This window comes from Hoplias malabaricus, chromosome 6 (genome assembly GCF_029633855.1).
Source record: "Hoplias malabaricus isolate fHopMal1 chromosome 6, fHopMal1.hap1, whole genome shotgun sequence".
Lineage (NCBI taxonomy): Eukaryota > Metazoa > Chordata > Actinopteri > Characiformes > Erythrinidae > Hoplias > Hoplias malabaricus.
Window position 1 is genome coordinate 52,650,164 of NC_089805.1, and position 13,807 is coordinate 52,663,970.

General features: G+C 49.7%; 1 protein-coding gene across 2 annotated transcripts in view; it reads left to right on the top strand.

The window, feature by feature from the left end:
- The window catches only part of zgc:158376 (uncharacterized protein LOC100101643 homolog), a 32,002-nt gene that overhangs the window by 13,441 nt on the left and 4,754 nt on the right, over positions 1-13,807 (top strand). The window contains exons 2-11 of one of the 2 annotated variants that reach the window (XM_066674419.1): positions 1,204-1,389; positions 1,943-2,086; positions 2,638-2,724; positions 2,857-3,033; positions 3,286-3,318; positions 5,632-6,333; positions 8,985-9,409; positions 10,346-10,509; positions 10,988-11,152; positions 13,223-13,438. In XM_066674419.1, the coding sequence (XP_066530516.1) occupies positions 1,219-1,389; positions 1,943-2,086; positions 2,638-2,724; positions 2,857-3,033; positions 3,286-3,318; positions 5,632-6,333; positions 8,985-9,409; positions 10,346-10,509; positions 10,988-11,152; positions 13,223-13,438 (2,284 nt within the window). In that variant the 5' untranslated portion in view covers positions 1,204-1,218. The remainder of the gene's footprint in view (positions 1-1,203; positions 1,390-1,942; positions 2,087-2,637; positions 2,725-2,856; positions 3,034-3,285; positions 3,319-5,631; positions 6,334-8,984; positions 9,410-10,345; positions 10,510-10,987; positions 11,153-13,222; positions 13,439-13,807) is intronic. The other variant, XM_066674420.1, reaches the window with a different exon arrangement.

Genomic DNA, 13,807 nt, shown 5'->3' on the forward strand with positions numbered 1-13,807 from the left:
GAGCAGTGCGTGTGAGTAAGAAGCGACTGTATCTTTTAAGGTGGAGCGGTGTGTGTGAGTAAGAAGCGACTGTATCTTTTAATGTGGAGCGGTGTGTGTGAGTAAGAAGCGACTGTATCTTTTAAGGTGGAGCGGTGCGTGTGAGTAAGAAGTGACTGTATCTTTTAAGGTGGAGCGGTGCGTGTGAGTCAGAAGCGAGTGTATCTTTTAAGGTGGAGCGGTGCGTGTGAGTAAGAAGTGACTGTATCTTTTAAGGTGGAGCGGTGCGTGTGAGTCAGAAGCGAGTGTATCTTTTAAGGTGGAGCGGTGTCTGAAGTGTAAATTGTCTGTTGAATTCCCACAGAAACTCATGTGTAACGCGAGCTGTTTAGTTTTGTATCACTTTTGCTCTGTGTTTAATTTCATGCAGTTAGCCCAAGGCTGCAGCGTAAGGAAATGAAAGGGTCTGACAAATTTGAATGCATTGTACTCCCCACCCCCCTCCACAGGGGGCGCTGGAACCAGAGCTTCAGTTGTGCTCCCTCCACCTAAGAGTGGCTTTAATCTTGTGGCTGTTCCGTGTATATGTATGGCCCAGTTCAGATGTGCTGATGCACGGTGTGAGAGTTAGTCTCTTCTCAGCTGTGTGTGTGTGTGTGTGTGTAATGAGGACAGTGCAGATTTAGGACACAGCCCAGACCCAGCTGTAGTTTGCCTGAGTGGCTGTGGATCTGAGGCCTGTGTGTGTGATGTGGATGTGCTCAGTGTTTCTCAGACGCTGACCGACCACTCGTCTTGTTATAACGCTGTGAAGAACCTCATTCGAGTCCCTCATCGTCAGCACAGAGGTGAAGTAAAGGGGGTGACAGTCGGACAGCGTCACACCAGGCGTCTGTCTGTTACAGGTGTTGTGTAGAGTGTGAAAGTACAACATCGAGATCACAGTTACACTCTACAGTGTTCTTACCCTGTCTTTACTGCACACGGTCCCTGTAGAGGTTTTACTATGTTCTCACACCAGAGTCCTCATCACCTCCTCTGGACCGAGAGAACACGACCATGAGCCCTGACGTTCTCTCTCTGTGCCTCTGTTCTCTCTCTCTCTCTCTCTCTGTCTGTGTGATGTAGAGATGATGTTGGGCAGTATGCAGTTGCTGTATTAGATGTTTGAGTTTGTACTGATGTTCTCTCTGTGATTTTCTCCCTGTGTGTGTGTGTGTACAGTTGAATGCAGAGGGGATGTCGGGCAGTAAGGCTCTGGGCGGGGCTCGGCGGCGGAGGACCCGCTGCCGACGCTGTCAGGCCTGCATGAGGACGGAGTGCGGAGAGTGTCACTTCTGTAAAGACATGAAGAAGTTCGGGGGTCCGGGACGCATGAAGCAGTCCTGTCTCCTGAGACAGTGTACAGCGGTGAGCACACACACACACAGTACACGGGTGCTAGGCGATAAAACAGTCTAAAGAGCAGCCTGATCCCACAGACGCTCGGGCACAGACACTTGGGCATGGACGCTCGTTTACAGACGCTCGTTTACAGACGCTCGGGCACGGACGCTCGGGCACGGACGCTCGGGCACAGACGCTCGGGCACAGACACTCGTTTACAGACGCTCGGGCACAGACGCTCGGGCACAGACACTTGGGCACAGACGGTCATGAGCGGACTCGACCCGACAGCTTTACTGGATGACAGTTACACAGACTTTAATTCTCCCTCTCTCTCATGGTGTGACCATTTTCAGGCACAGTTTTGCCAAAGCATTAATACAACAACGTTGGGAATTAAGGATACTTTCATCGAACGTAGTGTTATTAATAATAATTTAGTAGAACTGTAATAATCAAGGAACAAGTTATAACATTAAATCTCTCTCTCTCTCTCTCTCTCCCTCTGTCTCTCTCTCCCTCTGTCTCTCTCTCCCTCTGTCTCCCTCTGTCTCTCCCTCTCTCTCTCTCTCTCCAGCCGGTTCTTCCCCACACGGCGGTGTGTTTTGCGTGTGGAGAGGCAGGGAAAGAGGACACGGTGGAGTCGGAGGAGGAGAAGTTCAGTCTCTCTCTGATGGAGTGCACCATCTGCAACGAGATCATACACCCCAGCTGCCTTAAGGTGTGTGTGTGTTAGGGACACCTACATAAACCTCAACACCCAGATATCTCTCACATCTGATGACGGCCCTCCTCCAGGTGTCAGAAACCTCAGGGGAGACCCTCTGCCGGTTCCGGGCCAGTCTGCGTATGCATCTGCGGTGTTGAAACTGGTTCTGGCAGAGGGCAGGGAACCACGAGTAACTGTCCACCAGCAGGCGACAGGGCTTCAGACGCATTAAAGCCACATTTTCAAAGAAGGGCTTTTCAAAGACCGACGCAGGAGGACCACCTTAACCATGCTTTATTCTTTTCCAGCTTCATACGGGGAATCAGTGCACTGTTTATTTATTTATTAATTTATCTATCTGTCGTTACACTGACACAGCGCCTTTCTAGAAAACTGAGGACGCTTTACAATCAACAGCACAACAACTCTGTTCAACACTGGAATAGGGGACAAACACCAGGAGGGAACACCAGTCCATATCTGAGCATTCACTCACACTCACTTACATTCACTCACACTCACTCACATTCACTCATTCACACATTTTTTTTTCTGTTCTGCAGATGGGGAAGGCAGAGGGCATTATCAACGATGAAATCCCCAACTGCTGGGAATGCCCAAAGTGCCACAAGGAAGGCAAGACCAGCAAGGTGACCCCCCCCACCACCACACACACACACACACACACTTTTATTTACGTCTGCGCTTTCAGATGAACATATAACAGGACTCAAGGTGTTCAAGGCCTCTATGTTCACGACCCGTCGTCTCGAACTCTGCAGGATGGAGATGGTCTGGGAAAGCGACGGCTGGACAACGGCGAGGTGGGACGCTGGAAGATCACAGACGATCCTCCGCCCAGCAAAAAGAAACTGCCGTCGCTGGACGAGTCTCGACCGGACGGACACAAGCGCAAGAAAGAGAAGGAGCTGCCCCAGGACAGCGGCCCCAAGAAGAAGGTCGGGGAAACCAAGAACACAGCTTCTTAATGTCGCTCACAGAGATCAGTGTTTGACTGCTTTAAATATCTAACTAATTTATCATATAAGTGTGGGAGGGTTTTTAGTGAATGTGCAAAGGTAACAGATGAACACATGAATAAGAGTCCAGCTGTGAGAGATGTGCAGTAAAGAGACTGTGACTGAGTGAGGGAGGTGTGTTTATGTTGTGATGATGTGTTGAGTGTGACTCTGTTGTCTTTGTGTTGGCAGATGAAAGGTCCTCGAGAAAAGCATCTGAAAAAGGTACGAGTCTGCTAAGCCCTGCCCCTCATTCCCCTATACTAACACCCAAAGCTCCTCCCACTTCAGAGATACACACACATAGAAATTCTTCCACGTCCCCTAACCCCTTAAAAGCTGCTGAGGTCTAAAGCCCAGTTCATGCTTCTGAGTCGAACCTACTGCGTAGGCACCGTGTTGACACCCTACCTCGTAGCCTTTTTTTTTTTTTTTAACATTTCATAAAGAAATGTAACTCTGCGTGCCATGGACGCAGACCGCAGCCTGTGATTGGTCAGTAGTGGGAGGGAGGTTGTTGTAGTTGAACATGAGCTCCTCTCCTCCTCCACACACAGAGACACAGACATCAGCACATTCACAGAGAGAGACCTCCTCAGACACGGGGTGGACGTCAGGGACCAATCAAAATATGGAACACAATATGGATACAGTACGGAAAAATACGAACGTCTCCGGGGAAAAATAACTAGAGGAGAAGGGGGAAAATGTGTCGCTTTGTATTTTGTTTCTTTCCTGGGGCCTCGTGTAAACACTGCTCCATTCTAAGCTAAAGTAACTCTACTACACCACTACAGTGTGTACTACAGAGTGTAGAGGAAGGTGTTTGAGAGTCTGCTCCTAGTGCTGTGGTGTAACTGCAGAATGACACAGAAGTATAAATGCTCACAATGGTGTGGGCTCTGCGTTGAAGTATAAATCGGTCTTAACTCTATCTTACGCACCTATTCAGTAAGTCCCTGTCTCCACCATTTCTTCCTGTGTCACCCCTCCCTGCAGCTGGAAAGCCCCACCCAAGTTGACATGATTAGATACTTATGCGTATGAGGTATGAAAACACGAATGACTAAATGTGTATTTCTTGTGTCATAGCGGATACTGGATATCTTATATTAATCAGTGAATAATTCATAGCGGACACTGAGTAATTCATAATAGACGCTGAATAATTCATAGCGGACACTGGGTAATTCATAATAGACGCTGAATAATTCATAGCGGACACTGAGTAATTCATAATAGACGCTGAATAATTCATAGCGGACACTGGGTAATTCATAATAGACGCTGAATAATTCATAGCGGACACTGAGTAATTCATAATAGACGCTGAATAATTCATAGCGGACACTGGGTAATTCATAATAGACGCTGAATAATTAATAGCGGACACTGGGTAATTCATAATAGACGCTGAATAATTCATAGCGGACACTGGGTAATTCATAATAGACGCTGAATAATTAATAGCGGACACTGGGTAATTCATAATAGACGCTGAATAATTCATAGCGGGCACTGGGTAATTCATAGCGGACGGTGGTTAATTCATAATAGACGCTGAATAATTCATAGCGGACACTGGGTAATTCATAATAGACGCTGAATAATTCATAGCGGACACTGGGTAATTCGTAATAGACGCTGAAAAATTCATAGCGGACACTGGGTAATTCGTAATAGACGCTGAATAATTCATAGCGGACACTGGGTAATTCGTAATAGACGCTGAATAATTCATAGCGGACACTGGGTAATTCATAATAGATGCTGAATAATTCATAGCGGGCACTGGGTAATTCATAGCAGACGGTGGTTAATTCATAATAGACGCTGAATAATTCATAGCGGACACTGGGTAATTCATAATAGACGCTGAATAATTCATAGCGGACACTGGGTAATTCATAATAGACGCTGAATAATTCATAGCGGACACTGGGTAATTCATAATAGACGCTGAATAATTCATAGCGGGCACTGGGTAATTCATAGCGGACGGTGGTTAATTCATAATAGACGCTGAATAATTCATAGCGGACACTGGGTAATTCATAATAGACGCTGAATAATTCATAGCGGACACTGGGTAATTCGTAATAGACGCTGAATAATTCATAGCGGACACTGGGTAATTCGTAATAGACGCTGAATAATTCATAGCGGACACTGGGTAATTCGTAATAGACGCTGAATAATTCATAGCGGACACTGGGTAATTCATAATAGACGCTGAATAATACATAGTGGACGATGGGTAATTCATAATAGACGCTGAATAATTCATAGCGGACACTGGGTAATTCATAATAGACGCTGAATAATTCATAGTGGACACTGGGTAATTCATAGCGGACGATGGGTAATTCATAATAGACGCTGAATAATTAATAGCGGACACTAGGTAATTCATAATAAACGCTGAGTAATTCATAGCGGACACTGGGTAATTCATAATAGACGCTGAATAATTCATAGTGGACATAGCTGATACTGTTTATAAGCTTGTGTTTTTAAGGCCATTTTGTTTTGTCCCAGAAGCAGAAACCCAACTCCTCCGACTCAGCAGAGACCAACGGCCCAAACCCATCAGGAGGTCAGGGGGCGGGGCCTGTGTCTACAGCTCCTCCCTCTTCATCTGCATCCAATCAGGACCAGCGTTCGCATCACCGCGAGAAGCTGGAGCGCTTTAAGAGGATGTGCCAAATGCTGGAGCGTAACCGGGACTCGTCCTCGTCTTCGTCCTCCAGCTCGGAGTCAGACTCGGAGTCTGACTCGGACTCTGCATCTCCGGCAAACGCCTCGGACCCCGCATCCCCGGGAACGGCTTTCCGGGAACGGGAGAGGAGCCGGCGGCTGGCCGAGCTGGGCTTCAGCGCCAGTGAGGACTCAGAGGGCGAGGGAGAGGAGAGAGACGGAGGGGAGGAGCCTCCTCGCCGCCGGGGAGACAGCGCCCCCCGGGGGAGGAAGACTGCCACGGTGACGACGGCCCCAGAACCCGACGACGAGGAGGGAGACAGGAACAGAAAAACCTCCACCCTCCCTCCTCCATCTCCGCTCTCCTCCTCCCAGCAGCAGCCGCCCCCCAGCCTCGGCCAGACCCCTGGCTCAGACGCCCCGCCCACCAAGAGGAGCAACGGCCAGGAGACGAGGAACGGACGCACCAGGGCCGCGGGGCGGGAGACCCAGGAGAAGGAGAACGCCAACAGCAGTGCACTGACCAACCACAGACACAACACGGTACAGCAGTCAGGGGTGCGCTGTAGGGAACTGACCACTGTCTTTGTACTGAGCTGCAGTGGAGGGACCCTCCCTTCTAGTGATGTCCCCATCACTTTATTTATTATTATTTTTGTCCCAGATCCAGATCTGAGTCTTTTAAAACTGAGTATCTGCTGATACTTCTGCTCTCTTAGATAGTGCTGTTACACAGTGCAAGCTTCAGTTACATCATCATCATCATACTATTATTTATATAGCACATATTTTATTTGTTCAACTCAGCCCTACTCCCCAGGCTGTGTGTACACAAGGTCAGAGCATGTGCAGCCCATGCTTGTAAACAATGTGTTGAATCATTGATTTGAATTTGCACTTGATTCGTGAACTGATTCACTCAATGAGTCGACTCTTCACTTAACCCATTGTGTAAGTTCCTCAAAGCATCCAAACACCACACGGAGCGTGTAATTCCCCAAATTTCAGTGGATTTTTATAACACCCAACGACAACGGTTAGTTTATTGAGCTTTGTTTCTGCGTGGGTTTCCTCTGGGTGACTGTCTGTGAGGAGTGTGGTGTGTTCTCACTGTGTCTGCGTGGGTTTCCTCCGGGTGACTGTCTGTGAGGAGTGTGGTGTGTTCTCCCTGTGTCTGCGTGGGTTTCCTCCGGGTGACTGTCTGTGAGAAGTGTGGTGTGTTCTCTCTGTGTTTGTGTGGGTTTCCTCTGGGTGACTGTCTGTGAGGAGTGTGGTGTGTTCTCCCTGTGTCTGCGTGGGTTTCCTCCGGGTGACTCTGTGAGGAGTGTGGTGTGTTCTCCCTGTGTCTGCGTGAGTTTCTTCCGGGTGACTGTCTGTGAGGAGTGTGGTGTGTTCTCACTGTGTCTGTGTGGGTTTCCTCCGGGTGACTGTCTGTGAGGAGTGTGGTGTGTTCTCTCTGTGTCTGCGTGGGTTTCCTCCGGGTGACTGTCTGTGAGGAGTGTGGTGTGTTCTCCCTGTGTCTGCGTGAGTTTCTTCCGGGTGACTGTCTGTGAGGAGTGTGGTGTGTTCTCCCTGTGTCTGCGTGGGTTTCCTCCGGGTGACTGTCTGTGAGGAGTGTGGTGTGTTCTCACTGTGTCTGCGTGGGTTTCCTCCGGGTGACTGTCTGTGAGGAGTGTGGTGTGTTCTCCCTGTGTCTGCGTGGGTTTCCTCCGGGTGACTGTCTGTGAGGAGTGTGGTGTGTTCTCCCTGTGTCTGCGTGGGTTTCCTCCGGGTGACTCTGTGAGGAGTGTGGTGTGTTCTCCCTGTGTCTGCGTGAGTTTCTTCCGGGTGACTGTCTGTGAGGAGTGTGGTGTGTTCTCACTGTGTCTGTGTGGGTTTCCTCCGGGTGACTGTCTGTGAGGAGTGTGGTGTGTTCTCTCTGTGTCTGCGTGGGTTTCCTCCGGGTGACTGTCTGTGAGGAGTGTGGTGTTTTCTCCCTGTGTCTGCGTGAGTTTCTTCCGGGTGACTGTCTATGAGGAGTGTGGTGTGTTCTCCCTGTGTCTGCGTGGGTTTCCTCCGGGTGACTGTCTGTGAGGAGTGTGGTGTGTTCTCACTGTGTCTGCGTGGGTTTCCTCCGGGTGACTGTCTGTGAGGAGTGTGGTGTGTTCTCTCTGTGTCTGCGTGGGTTTCCTCCGGGTGACTGTCTTTGAGGAGTGTGGTGTGTTCTCTCTGTGTCTGTGTGGGTTTCCTCCAGGTGACTGTCTATGAGGAGTGTGGTGTGTTCTCCCTGTGTCTGCGTGGGTTTCCTCCGGGTGACTGTCTGTGAGGAGTGTGGTGTGTTCTCACTGTGTCTGCGTGGGTTTCCTCCGGGTGACTGTCTGTGAGGAGTGTGGTGTGTTCTCTCTGTGTCTGCGTGGGTTTCCTCCGGGTGACTGTCTTTGAGGAGTGTGGTGTGTTCTCCCTGTGTCTGCGTGGGTTTCCTCCGGGTGACTGTCTGTGAGGAGTGTGGTGTGTTTTCTGTGTCTGTGTGGGTTTCCTCCGGGTGACTGTCTGTGAGGAGTGTGGTGTGTTCTCCCTGTGTCTGCGTGGGTTTCCTCCGGGTGACTGTCTGTGAGGAGTGTGGTGTGTTCTCCGTGTGTCTGCGTGGGTTTCCTCTAACTCAAAATGTCCGTAGGTGTGAGTGTGTGTTGCCTCCTGGTGCCCCCTCCAGGGTGTGTTCTTGCCTAGCGCCCAGTGACTCTGAGTAGGCTCCAAACCCACGAGCACCCTGAACTGGATAAGGGTTACACACAATGAATGAATGAATGAATGGTTGGAAATATTCCATTCAACCTTAAATAGTGCAGCAGTTGTATTGTCATTTTATTGGAATTATTCAATTCCTCCTTAAGTAGTGCAGCAGCATTTTTATTGGATATTGCAGCAGATGTTTTGGAATGATTCGAATCCACCTTAAACAGCACTCCATATTAGTGGTGCCTCATTTAAGGTGGTCTTTTTATAAACTTATTTGTTAACCTTTCTTAAGGTGGTCTCTATAATCAGTACCATTTTTATTTAAACGCATTTAAGGTGTTCTCTTTTATAAGCAGTACCCTTTAAACCCGATTTAAGGTGGTCTTTTTATAAGCAGTACCATTTTTAAACCCTATTTAAGGTGGTCTGTTTGTAAACAGTCTCCTTTTCTAACCCCTTGACCCTGTTCTCTCTTCCAGAGCGGTGGTATGGGTAAATCTCGGAGTGGCAGTAAGGTGAGAGCGGGCGGCAGACAGACGGGCGTCTCCCCCCGAGGCGTCCCAATGGCGATGGCAGTGACAACAGGAGGCGGGACGGCAAACGGAGGCGGGGGCGGTGGGATGATACTGTCAGGGGTCTCTGCGTTGTCCCGCGCCTCCGCGGTGACGGCGCCTGCTCAGCTGATGAAGCGCAGCCCCGCCGCCGTGCCCTCGCCTCCCCGTCCACTGCAGATGGAGCGCCACCTTGTGCGCCCTCCGCCCGCCTGCCCTGAGCCACACTGCCTCCCGCTGGACGGAGGAGCCTCACACGTCCTTCCGCGGGAAGTCTGGCTCCGAGTGTTCCAGCACCTGAGCCACCCCCAGCTCTGTGTCTGCATGAGAGTCTGCAGGACGTGGAGCCGCTGGTGAGCATCCCGGAGCCTTTCAGCACCTGAAATTCTACCTTAAGACACAAACGTAAACATTGCAAACAAAATCCTAAAATAAAGTTAATTAAAATGTTAAAAATTGTCGGCTGTTTAGCCACTATTATATTTAAACAATCTGACTTTAAATGTGGAAATATCATTTCAGTACTCCATAAAACATTGTGATCAGTTCTGCGTCTGCAGCGCCCCCTTGAGGCCCATGTTGTTGCCCCTCGAAGGCCGTGCATCACAGCCCCTCCTCCCCCAGTTGAACTAGAGGTGGAGTTAACTGAAGTTAATGGGTGGAGTGTGAATGGTGTTTAAAAGAGTGAGTTTAAGGGGTGGGTCTAACAAAAAATGAGGAGGCGTGTCTCAGACTGAGCTCTGTGAGAAGGGGGGGGTCTAACCCAGGAGGCGTGTCTCAGACTGGGCTCTGTGAGAAGGGGGGGGTCTACCCAAATTAGGAGGTGTGTCTCAGACTGAGCTCTGTGCGAAGGGGTGGGTCTAATCCAGGAGGCGTGTCTCAGACTGGGCTCTGTGAGAAGGGGGGGGTCTACCCAAATTAGGAAGTGTGTCTCAGACTGAGCTCTGTGAGAATGGGTGGGTCTAACCCAGGAGGCATGTTTGACTAACGTAACTAAATAAGAATGAGTTTGGAAAGTTTCCTAATCAGAGACTAATTTCTCTGTGAAAAGTTGCTCTGTTGCAGCCGCTCAGAATCCATTTTCTTCAAACACTACCATGTTTTACACAAAAAAATATTGGTCTTTCAAAAATATCCACCTGCGCAGAGCTGTGGCACAACAATAACACGAATAGGGCTGTGGAAGGAAGTGAGAACACACACACACAGCCTGAAGGTGTCGTCCGGAGCTGGACGCCTGTGCTCCCGTGTTTCTAACCCCCCTCCCCCCGTTCCTCTGTGTGGTCCAGGTGCTGCGATAAGAGGCTGTGGACTCAGATCGATTTGAGTCGCCAGAAGTCCATCACCCCCCCGATGCTGAGTGGAATAATCCGCCGCCAGCCCGTCTCCCTCAATCTGGGCTACACCAACATCTCCAAAAAGCAGCTCATGTGGCTCATCAACCGCTTACAAGGTAAATGTGTGGAGCTCAGTCACTGACACGGGTCTGAGTCCGAGTTCCTTACGTTTACATTACGTTTATCTGAATTGTTTTAAATATATTGAGTGGTATTTATATGGCATTTGATGAACTTTGAGCTGGTGAAATATTCCTCTTTTAAAGGTTCAGATTAAACGTTTTCAGGTTTAATAAAGTCTGGATTTAAAAAGACTAAGCCTTAAAATAATCTAGATCCTTAAATTAAAAAATTCAGAAAGTGAAATTAAGCCGGATGTCCACCGTCAGGTTTCTCTGGAATTTTAAACATTTGAATTTATGGGTCTGAAATTTTGGATCAGAATTTTAAAGTCAGAATATATTTCATCTGAATATTTCAGGGTTAATGAAAGCTGTATAAAATATATTCCAAATTCAGATTCATGTTCTTTGTCAGTGACTTTAAAGACTCGACTTGTGTCTAATCTTGACCCCCCCCCCCCCCATGTCCCAGGTTTACTGGAGCTGAATGTGTCCGGCTGTCCCTGGTCCACCGTCTCCGCCCTGTGTCAGGCCGTCTGTCCGTGTCTGCGTCTGCTGGACCTCAGCAGAGTGGAGGACCTTAAAGACTCTCACCTGAAAGAGCTGCTGGCCCCGCCCACTACAGACACCCGCACAGGTAAATCACACACCTGTCTGACTGTGTTCCAGGGCTACACTCGGGAGAACGGTGTGTGTGTGAGAGAGTGAGACTGTGTCCTGCTCTGTAACAGTCCTGTGATCCACAGTGTTTCTGACTGACTGTAATACACTGTAGGGACTGCAGCTCCTCCTCTCCCTCTGCTCCATCTCCTCCTCTCCCTCTGCTCCCCTTTGTCTCCTCTGCTCCATCTCCTCCTCTCCCTCTGCTCCCCTTTGTCTCCTCTGCTCCATCTCCTCCTCTCCCTCTGCTCCACTTTGTCTCCTCTGCTCCATCTCCTCCTCTCCCTCTGCTCCATCTCCTCCTCTCCCTCTGCTCCAGCTCCTCCTCTCCCTCTGCTCCCCTTCTTTCTCTTCTTCTCCAGCTCCTCCTCTCCCTCTGCTCCACTTTGTCTCCTCTGCTCCAGCTCCTCCTCTCCCTCTGCTCCACTTTGTCTCTTCTTCTCCAGCTCCTCCTCTCCCTCTGCTCCACTTTGTCTCCTCTGCTCCAGCTCCCCCTCTCCCTCTGCTCCACTTTGTCTCCTGTTCTCCAGCTCCTCCTCTCCCTCTGCTCCACTTTGTCTCTTCTTCTCCAGCTCCTCCTCTCCCTCTGCTCCACTTTGTCTCTTCTTCTCCAGCTCCTCCTCTCCCTCTGCTCCACTTTGTCTCTTCTTCTCCAGCTCCTCCTCTCCCTCTGCTCCACTTTGTCTCTTCTTCTCCAGCTCCTCCTCTCCCTCTGCTCCACTTTGTCTCTTCTTCTCCAGCGCCTCCTCTCCCTCTGCTCCACTTTGTCTCCTCTGCTCCAGCTCCCCCTCTCCCTCTGCTCCACTTTGTCTCCTCTTCTCCAGCTCCTCCTCTCCCTCTGCTCCACTTTGTCTCCTCTGCTCCAGCTCCTCCTCTCCCTCTGCTCCACTTTGTCTCCTCTGCTCCAGCTTCTCCTCTCCCTCTGCTCCCACTTTGTCTCTTCTTCTCCAGCTCCTCCTCTCCCTCTGCTCCACTTTGTCTCCTCTGCTCCAGCTCCTCCTCTCCCTCTGCTCCACTTTGTCTCCTCTGCTCCAGCTCCTCCTCTCCCTCTGCTCCCACTTTGTCTCTTCTTCTCCAGCTCCTCCTCTCCCTCTGCTCCCACTTTGTCTCTTCTTCTCCAGCTCCTCCTCTCCCTCTGCTCCACTTTGTCTTTTCTTCTCCAGCTCCTCCTCTCCCTCTGCTCCCCCTTTGTCTCTTCTTCTCCAGCTCCTCCTCTCCCTCTGCTCCCCCTTTGTCTCTTCTTCTCCAGCTCCTCCTCTCCCTCTGCTCCACCTCCTCCTCTCCCTTTTCTCCACTTTGCCTCGTCTTCTAGGAGGAACACACAGTAAACCTAAAGCCACAGGGTGGCGCTGTTGTCTCATCTGATAAATGAAAGCTGTACAGATCTGTGAAATCATTCTGACTCGCCTTAACCCCATGAGAACATGTCTAATAATTCTGACCAGTTTAATCAGTGATTCATTTACACTAGTGAACGCTCCAGTTTTCACGTTTTACGAGTAAATATGTATTTACAGAGAGCCACACTGTTATTCTGACTGGTAAATAGTCCAGCTCCTCATTTCCAGGATCTCTCTAATGTAGTTTGACTAGTATTCATCACTGTAAAACAACCCCAGTTTGAACTTTACAGTGTGGATGTGTGCAGCTGGATTTTTATGCATGACGAACTTGTAGTTGTCCAACTGCAGGTGATGTTCATTAAAGTTAAGAGAGAGCGGAATGCAGTGTGAACTGGTGACATATATCTGTGAGCACAAAGTCAAGTGAAGGGTGTTTGGCGCTGTGCAGTTCAGCTCCACGCCGCCTGACTGTGAACGCAGACAGTGTTTTAGAGACAGCAAATGTCAACCACTGGTACTGGAGGAACAGAGCAGCACAGGTCTAATGACACATGCCACGTCAGAATTACAGTAAGGATGTTGTCCTGGAATCGAGGCGAGTCGTCCTCATCCTCCTTGTGCACTGCTCATTCAGACAGCTGACTCTACATGTGTTGGTTCTGGACTGTTTGTGTCTAATCTTCTGTGTGTGTGTGTGTGTGTAGGGGAGCACCGTGTCGGTCGTTTCCAGAATGTTACAGAGCTGAGGTTGTCTGGGCTGGAGGTGACGGACGCTGCCTCTCGACTCCTGGTTCGTTACGTTCCTCACCTGACCAAGCTGGACCTGAGTCAGTGTGGACACATCACCGACCAGACCATACACACACTCACATCCCCCACATCTCCACTCCGAGAGAGCCTCACCCACGTCAACCTCGCAGGTGAAACACACACACACACACACACACACACACACTGCATGTCTACATTTGTAGAAAACCTTTAGTGATGATGTAAGTGGATGCTCTGTATCAGCTATACTTCAGTTTAAAAGTGATATTACACTGTGTAGTACCTCCTCTACTGGACTCTACGCTCTGATTGGTCCCTGGTCGGTTTTCCACTCCCACAGCTCCCCCCTGAAATGTATCGGGTGTCGTCTCTAACCCCGTCTCTAAGGAGAACAGTGGGCTTTGGAAACCACAACAACGGCGGTGGTAACGTTAAGCGGTGTTTACTCATGGTGTATCGGCGTGTTGTTGTTGTTTGGGACTGAACACAGCTCCGTCATCAGTTCAGACAGATCAGTA